This window comes from Crocodylus porosus, unplaced genomic scaffold, assembly GCF_001723895.1.
Source record: "Crocodylus porosus isolate Cpor-Errol unplaced genomic scaffold, CroPor_comp1, whole genome shotgun sequence".
Classification (NCBI taxonomy): domain Eukaryota; kingdom Metazoa; phylum Chordata; order Crocodylia; family Crocodylidae; genus Crocodylus; species Crocodylus porosus.
In genome coordinates, this window is record NW_017728943.1 from 112,717,388 (window position 1) to 112,726,842 (window position 9,455).

General features: G+C 42.4%; 1 protein-coding gene across 1 annotated transcript in view; it reads left to right on the top strand.

Moving 5' to 3' along the window:
- The first annotated feature begins 915 nt into the window (after positions 1–915).
- The window catches only part of TAGAP (T-cell activation RhoGTPase activating protein), a 99,227-nt gene continuing 90,687 nt past the window's right edge, over positions 916–9,455 (top strand). Inside the window, exon 1 of the mRNA XM_019550015.1 lies at positions 916–1,130. Coding sequence (XP_019405560.1) covers positions 1,059–1,130 — 72 coding nt within the window. The 5' untranslated portion in view covers positions 916–1,058. The remainder of the gene's footprint in view (positions 1,131–9,455) is intronic.

Sequence of the window (9,455 nt, forward strand, 5' to 3'; positions counted from 1 at the left end):
TCACTGCAACTTCCCATTGACAGGCTGTCTCTACATTCAAATGAATAAATAAGCAATGAATTAGTAAGTGTAGAAGACATACCTGTGTATATGAACCTGCTGCAAAAGTAAAACCATGGGGGAAAAAAACATTTTTAACATAAATTGGATTGAGTTTTGGTCCACTTTTATTGCAAATATTTCAAGTATTTCTGACTCTTACACACTTTGCAGTGTAGTGGAGCCTCCTTGATTTTAGACTTCATTTCTCATGAAAAAAAATCATTCAATACACTGGAAAATAAATAAGATACATGAAAAAGGGCCAATCCAGTTGCTATTCAAGTCAATTAGAGTGTTCCCATTTACTTCAATGGAATGAAGATTTTGCCCATAATTATCTTTTACCTTCCATTGCCCTCTTATTCTTACATCTGTCATTGCTTTCTGTGGGAAATCTAATTTGAACTGGAAGTTCTTCAGGAACTTTTCAATTGCATTAATCTGTATAGCTCTTGTACTGTATGAATTAAATACAATTACTAAGGAAGCAAATTGAATAGTAAGAATCTGTCCTTTAAATACTCGCCTGTAAATACACTAATTAAGGATTTCTAATGGACCCTTTGTATGTAACTAGGTAGGTGCCAACCAGCTGATGAGTGCCCCATTTTCCTCCAAACTTAATTCAGAGCATTTCTGCTGATTTTCAGACCCTTGTCTCTCAGGCAGTAGCATGCAGCAGAAAGCTGCTCAAAGAGGCTTCCTGGCAAATTCTTATGAACATTCAGTATCATTGCAGCCTCAAATGGCTTCAGACTAGCCTAGCTTATCATATGAACATAGCTAGTTTATAATGTTTCTATTATTGCTGTTAGCATCCTTAGCTGGTCACTTGGACTTTGTAACCAGTTGCCAGAGTAGCTCCTCCTACTGTGTTTGTGTGTGCTCACAGCTTGGTACAGTATCTCCTGCTCATTCACACTGAATGGAATGGTTAGTCCAGTGTCCTCTCTCCTATTCCGGCTTTTATACACACTTGTAAACTCAGTTCCTATTATAGTTGGATCAGCAGTACTATGTCTGGGCCACAGTGGCAAAGAGAAGTGCGAAGGGGAAGCTATGATGGCAATACTACTACAAAGAATCCGGTGAGTACTAGAAATTCTGTACTGAAATGCATGCACTATGCATCTTACACAGAAGGATGTCAGATCAAAAGAAAAAAGGGAAAGAAATGTATGTAAAAAGCATATATCTGAGCATGAAAGTGTTGTGCAGGTTTCAAAGCAAATTTAGATACTATATAGCTATCTATAGATACCAATACTTGCTATAGAATAAAAGTTGCTGAGTTACATATGATGTTTCAGATATTATTTTGATTTTTTTTCCTTTAATGATAACATGCAGCAACCAAGGTTTTTCTGTAGAAATAAGCTTTGATAATGTTCCTGACTACAATTTTGTACTATTGGGCTCATCATTGTTACATAGATATGACAGTTAGGCTCTGGATACCATGCTACAAAGCCTTCTTTTATTCAGAAGGAAGAAAGCCACAGAGGTCAAGTGTTTAGCATGCTTTGGCCCAACAAATGTATAATCACCCTCTACTTCATAGAAAATAAGAGGCTTTAGTGTATAGAATGGAAAGATTATGTTTGTTAATGCCTTTACAAATATCCGAAATTTACAGGACAAGCAGAAAGACCAGCTTATAGGTTAAGAGATCCATGACAAATAAAAAATAAAAAACCCCTATCCACCCAGACACAGATAATAGTGTAGAACAGAGAGGGGGGAATCAGAATAGAGGAGAAGGTTTAGATCATGTTGGTAGGTGGAATAAAACTCTTGATTATGTTTAACCTTGTGAGGTACCATTAGCACAGCACAGCACAGCACCACTGGGGAGTCTGATCTGAGATCAGGAGCAGACCATGAATAGCCAGCCTGTGTCACAGCTGCAGCAGAGCAGCACTCAGCAGGGACAAGGAGCCTACAATATAGATCCATAGATTTTAAGGCCAGAAGGGACTATTATATCATCAAAGTGAGGAGGCAGTTGGGAAAACAAAAAGACAATTGCCAGGGACAGGTCTGTGCACTAAACCATGGCGTTTTATCAGATCTGAGCATCATGTATACAATCCTGGATCAACAGATTTGTCAGCTTTTAAAAATATGCTTATGCTTTTCTCCAGAAAATCCCAAATTCAGGAGTGGCAGTGAGCACAAATAGGGATAAGGACATGAAGACTTGTATATTATAAAAACAAGTATCTGCAGTTCCAGATCTGACAATGAAAACTAGAAAGTAAATTTTACATGTTGTCTGATCAGGCTTCTTGCTGCTGCTGAGACTAGGAGCACCACAGGCAGACATGAAAATACGTTAGAATAATGACTCAAGACACCCCTCAGAAAATGCTAGTTCTTAATTTTCACTCCTTTTTTTTCACTACAGAAAAATAGAGCAATTCTTTCCAAGTTCTTTATAAAAGACCACAACAGGGCAGAAGAGTTTTAACACTATGAAATCGTATTTGAAAACTTTGGTTTTGTACTGTGAATATTTGCCCACCTAACAACATTACTGTTGTTTGACATCCTGCAGTACCCCTGAAAGGATCTCAAGGCACCCCAGGGTGCTCTGGCACCCTGATTTAGATTCACTGCAATAGACAACCCATTTACATTGGTAGAATGAGTTTCTCTGCTGTAAACAAAAAGCTGACAGATGACACAAATGCATGGTTGTAATTGTTGCACTGATTTAACCCTAAAATCCAGGGTAAAATTACCCCAGGAAAGATCTGAAGTAAAAATGCACCAGCTTAGGTGTATCAGTATAGACTTTATCTGTGCAGACAGTGAACAAGCCTATGGTTTCAGTGGTGTTATAGCAGTGTGAAACTAGAAGAACACAGTAGCCAATTAAGCCCTTCATTTTATTTATATTTATTTCTTTCCAGCATTGAGACCTAAAATGACATTAGATCCTCTACAAATGTTCAGGAGAAGATAACAGTCGGTATGATATTACATTTGTAAGAGACAAGTAGGATTTGTTACCATTCCAGTCTTGTTCACTCCTATGAGCAGGAGAGTCCGTTGACTTCACTGGAGCTGGATCAATTTACAGCAAACAAGAATCTGGACCCAAGTGCCCTGCATTCATGGCACTGTGAAAGAGAACAGGAGGAAAGTATGTGGGAATGAGCAATCCCAATACAAGACAAACTCCTGCAGTAATTTATTACTCCTGAGACTTTAAGTCATGTAGAAGGCAGGGCAAATATGCACTTTATAGACTAAATAATAGAGAGAGAGCATAAGCTTTTGTGAACTTGCGTTCACTTCATCAGATGCTGTGAAAGGACAGTACAGAGCAGTGTATAAAGCAGCCTGAGTGACTGGAATACAAAAGATTGTAAGGGAGGAGGGAGAGAAAGGGGGACAGTGTTGGGAGAGACAAACAAATGACAAACCCATAGGAGCAAAGGGGTCACAAAAGCTAACCAAGGTAATGGGATAATAATCCATAGTCCCTGCTTAAACCAGATTTAACACAATCCAGTCTGTGAATTATTTCTTGTTCCACAACTTCCCATTCAAACTGGTTTTTAAAATTTTGCTGCCTGAAAACAGCAATCCTGAGGTCAGCGATGGAACATTCGGGGAGGTCGAAGTGCCCTGCCACAGGCTTTTGTGTCTTTCTGAAGCTGATGTCAGATCAGTGTTCATTCATTCTTGCATGTAAAATTTGTCCTGTCTATCCAATGTAGACAAAAGAGGAGCACTGTAAGCAAGTGATACATTGGCAGAGTTTCAGGTGAACGAACCTTGGATGTTGTACTCCTTGTTATTCAAGCTAGCAGTGATATGGTCTGAAATGATGTGGGGGCACAGAAGGCATCTGGGTCCATTGCAAGGCCTGGTGTTAAGGACCAGAGTGTGGGTGGTCTGGCTTAATAGTTAGGCACCTGAAACATAGGTGCAGTCTAGCTTGATTTCCTAGGAGCTGAGGGTAAAGATGGGTCTGGTGCCAGAACTGGAACCAGGAGCCATGGCTGAAATTAAGACAGACTGAAGTCAAAACCTGAAGCTAGAGACAGGGTAACCCCAGAGTTAACCAGGATCAGAAACCAAAAGTCATAGATGGATATCTAACCAGATTCAAGAGCAGAAGACCAGAATCAAGGGGTGCCAAGGGTCCTCCCAGAATCAAAACCAGGAATCAAAACCAGAGAAACAGCAAGGAAGTACACAGAAAGTCAGAAGCAAGAGCCCTTGGCCTTGGCCTTGGCCTTTGATACTGCCAACTGGGCCTGGCTGTTAAGGGTTGATGATGGTGGGGCTTGCTACCTGTGGCCTCAGGGGATTGGCTCCCCTGATTACATCAGCCCAACTGGAACCAGAGAATTGCCCTGGGCTTATTGCACGTGGCGCCTATTCAAGGGATGAATTTCCCCAGTCTTCTGATTGTGACCAGCTAGGTCCAGGGTTCTGGTCTGGCCTCATTGCACATGGTTCCTCAGTGAAAATGAGAATTAGGTAGTCTGTTGGTTGAAATACAAACCATCCCCAACCTTGAAAGGTGTAAGCCAGGAGAGGTTTGTCCTCCATGGCTACCTTGAGATGGCCATCCTTTCCCAGGTGGGGTTGGAGGTCATTAAATGATATGTCTAACATATTCAAGCAGAGGGATTCTGTTGTCCTTGTCCCAGGGCTGGTACTGCAGCAGGTGAAAGCAAGGTCCAAATCTGGCTTTGTTGATCTGAATGGCTATGGTCTTAGGATTGCGTTGCAATTGTAGGAATCCCTGTTCCAGATCTGAAAGGTGTTCAGCCCAGTCAGTGGAATCAGAGGAAATATGGTTGGAGATATGGTTGTAACCGAGTTGAGGTACACCAGAAGAATGAGAAGGCAAATTCAGAGGGAACTGACTTTAAGGTCTGTCATAAAAATGTTGGCATATTAGTAATTTATACATATTCCTTTCTGTCCTGCAATGCACCGGAGATCCACTGCTTTGGAGCAGATGAATTGAGTCTGCTCCACAAGTGAGCTGATGCGAACTGCACTGTCCATGTGCAGTTGTACAAGTGGCGAACTGTGCACCAGCACACAGAAAATGGCAGCAATGTGCTTTTGAACTAAAACACCTCCAATGTGTTTTAGTTCAAAAGTGTGCCACCGCCATTTTCTCAGTGCTGACATACATTTTGGCACTTGTACAACTGCAAGCAACCCAGCAAAGCGCCCAGCGCTGTGGCATTCACATGTGTCAAAATGCCCATTGTGCCCATGGTAGTCCCTTTTGTTTGTGGGTAGAGGGAATACCCAGATCTGAATCAGTTGTATGTGAGGACAGAGTGGGAGAGTAACAGAAACAAAAGCAGTTTTCTCATGAGGGAAAGTGTTCCTTATGGTTTGTAATCTATCCTCATGGGGGCATGTTGGGGTACAGAGACATGACATTCATGGTAAATAATATAAGATTTGCTGGAAGGTGGTCAACAGAGCCCAGTTTCTTTCAGAAATCAGTCAAAGCAGGGACTGTTTCATTGCTAAAGGGATAAAATAGGGCCCAGCCAGGGCCACTCCTTCCTGTAAGCACTTATGAAGGCCACAAAACATGCAGCATGCTGAGGTCATTATGCCATTTCAAAGAGAGGAACCAGCCAGACTCTAGCCAACAAAATCTGCTAAGACATCACTGACCTTGAGTGAATTCTGGACAATTCAAACTGGGCTTTCCCTACCTTGGGCTGAGCGGCTCTTCTTCAATCCCCACTCCCTCAAAGATGCCCTCAACTTCACTCTGCTCCTGCCCCTCTTTACCTAATACTTCCCTATTCTGTTCCCCTCACTCCCCTTCCCTTCTCTTCTTCAACTTAGCTTAAGTTCTCATTAAGTAACCAAAACAAAATGTCACAGAACAACATCTGACCCAGGGCTGGATCTGGGGGGAGTGGGAAAGGGGAAGGCACAGTGGTGCAGTTGTACACCCCTTTGATTCCTGCTCCACCCAAACTTTAAAACTAACTGCCTGGAAGGGGCAGTAGCATTTCTAGTCATTTAGTACCAAGAGAGCCCATTAACTTCTGTTATCTCCCTGCTTCCTGTTAATCTCTCTTCACTCCATCGGTGTTAACAATCCTCTCTCCTTTTTAATGAGTTTAATTTTTTGTTATTCAAACTATCCTTTCTGCAATGTTGCTATCTGTTAGCTCTTCCTGATAATGTCTCTCTTCTATTTCACAGCCCTGCAGACAGTTTTAGCTTTAGCTAAAAGCTTAACTCAGGAGTGGTACATTAACTCAGGTTTATAAATGATTGACAGGAAAGTATTGGAAGCATTGTCAAGACACTCAAGAATGACAGATTTTGTTTGATGAATCTGAATAACTGATGTACCTTTAGCTGTAACAAACTAAAGCACTAATAATACAATATCCTGTGACTTCTTGCCCAGTTTGTTGTGCTTTTTTAAACTGTATATATGTACTCATTGGCTAGAGTACATTCCAATAATTATATGTGTTTTTTCTTTTGATTTTAAACTGAATTATATAGTGCTAGCCTCCTGCCATATTAGTAAAACTTCTAGTTTGTCTTTAATTGGAGAAAACAAGTGTCGTGTTATATGTGATGATGTGCCATGCCATCTATACCACTTTTCTCAAAATCTTAGATTTGCCCATGATCTGACCTGCTGCTTGATGCTGGCCATAGACTTCAACTGCACTACACTCTGGAGTGAAAATAGGCTGGTTTCTAGTAGAGAAGCCATATCCCGCCCCCCTCCTGCCTCAGCAATGCTCAGTAATGGCCTGAGCACAACTGAAGAGTCAACTGTAAAGGAAACATTTATAGCAGGAACTCTTCATTGAATCTGAACTTAGGAGGCAGCAAGGGCTAACTCTTGACATTTTTTGTTTTGTTTGTATCAGTACAATGCTGTTAATCTTAGCTTACACAGTACAAAAACATTTCAGAGGTTCACATGATCATTAATTTAACCTAGCTGTGCTGCAATTTCCTCAGTGTTTGTACAGCATTAAATACACTGTCAGCCTTTAAATAGCAACAGCATTAGAGTGCTTAATGTTTAACTGCAACAAAACACCAAACCCTGTAGATCTTGTCTACGATAGCAGGGTGCACAGGTGACTAAACCTGACTTTTGACTCTCCACTGCATGGCACTCACTTCAAAAATGGGAGACAATTTTGACAGCTTCAGAGAGAAACATCTCACTGGATTTCATAGTATCACTTTTTGCTTCCCAATAGTTTAAACAGAGGATAAACAACAAGTCTGATATGGGTAGGAGGTACATGCTATTCATAAAAAGAAGACTTCATAAGTGAAAGCTGGAGTTAAACCCTAGTAATCTTCACTTTGTTACCATGTGATGTTTCAGCTTCACCTAATGCATGCAGTTAGATGGCATTTCTTGTGCCATTATTTTCCAGGTATAGTTTCCTTTCCCTCATGCTGCCTTTCCCTCCTTCTTCCCAGCCTTCATCAGCTGCAGTAAAACTAGGCAGGGAAAAGCACAGAAGATCATCCATGCAGTATAAATTGGAAGAAGATTCCAAAAATCTTCAAGCAGGTTCTCTTTGTCCTATCCTGCAGTAGAAGGCACACCTCATTCTGACAATCAGTCATACTCAGTGATAGACCTGGACTCTCTCTCAGAACACCCTTGTTTAAAGAAGAGACACTTCCTCAGCCTGACAACAGGTGTTTGTACCCAAAAGCTCGCAAAGAAGAATTTTTCCAACTATTTTAGTTGGTCTAATAAAAGATACCGGGTTTAGCCAAAGAACACTGTTTGTCTTGTTTAAGAAACAGCATTTAATTGCACCACTGCTGGAGGAGCCCAGCAAGCCAGTGCAACTCAGACAGGCAAAATTCTTTCCCTGTTCATAGATTCATAGATGCTAGGGTCAGAAGGGACCTCAACAGATCATAGTGTCCAACCCCCTGCCTGGGCAGGAAAGAGTGCTGGGGTCAGATGACCCCAGCCAGATGCTTATCCAGCCTTCTCTTGAAGACCCCCAAGGTAGGGGAGCACCCCTACCTCTTGGAAGCCCATTCCAAATTTTGGCCACCCTTACCATGAGGAAGTTTTTCCTGATATCTAACCTAAATCTGCTCTTTGTCAGTTTGTGACCATTGTTCTTTGTTACCCCAAGAGGTGCCCTGGTGAACAGAGCATCTCCGATCCCTTGCTGTTTCCCCCTAATGAACTTGTAGGTGGCTCCCTACACTATGGGGCGATGGCCTCTTCTGAAGAAGAAATTATTTCCACTGGCCCATCTGGTCTGGATAATTTAATGAGCAGGTAAACTCAAGGCTCAAACAATTTCCCAGCCCCTTTGTGACACTCTTCATCTACCTGCCCATTGCAGGTGCTAGAGTAGCAGTTTCAGAATGCCTGCAGCCCATTGGCAGGCATAGGGCTTCCCCCAGCCCCCCATCATTTTTGACCAGCAATTGGCTAGTACATTATATCTACACCATACCAAGGGACTTAAAACATGAGTGTCCCTGTGTTAAAGCTCATTAACTCATGCTAAGTTCCCTCTGAAAATCTCAAAGTTACCCCACTTCAAGCGAGGATTAACTCTGGACCATGCTACCCAGCTTATATTAAGGTAACTTCAGTCTGCTCCACAGAGATAAAACAAACAATTTGCAGTGCTCCTGCATCCCAGGATACACTGCTCAGTACCTCCTCACACAGATACACACACACCTCTGCTCTGTGGATGAATTTCCACCTTCCTGAACTCTACTGCCCAGAGGATAGTACTGCTTAAGAGACAGTGGGGCCCTGCCAGTGCCAGCAGGGGAATTACTCCATGTTTCCACCACTGCAACCAGCCTACCCAATCCGCTGTCCTCCCAGTACAGGGATAGAGCCCACATGTTGTGGTTCTTGGTCACACCCCTACTCACCAACCCTCTAGTGGCAAGTCAGATCTGTGTAGGCAAGAAATGGTATTAACCCTTAATATGCAGCTGCTCACAGCACATTCTAACTTTAACACAAGTTTCTACAGATTTACTATGGTTTAAGTGTACCGTATAACTTTGCCCTTAAATTCTTCAGTTTGCTTCATTTTTACAATTCCCTGTGTACCACCTCGCCTTTTGGAGTTTTGTTTCCATATAAACTTACTTTGTTGATCATCAAACACAGTTATACAGCTAGCAGTGAAAGGACCTCTCTTTAATGACACGGCTCGGAGCACCCCCAGCCAGGTCATGAGGCGCTACATGGAGTTGGGAGCGGGGCTTAGGGGTCTGGGAGCTCAGGTGGTGTTTTGGTTGATCCTCCCAGTCTCGGGCTATGGGCTGAGGAGGGAGAGGAGGATCCACGCGGTGAACCAAAGACTGCGGCGCTGGTGTTATCGGGAAGGCTTTGGCTTCCATGACCACAGCCCGCTCTTTGG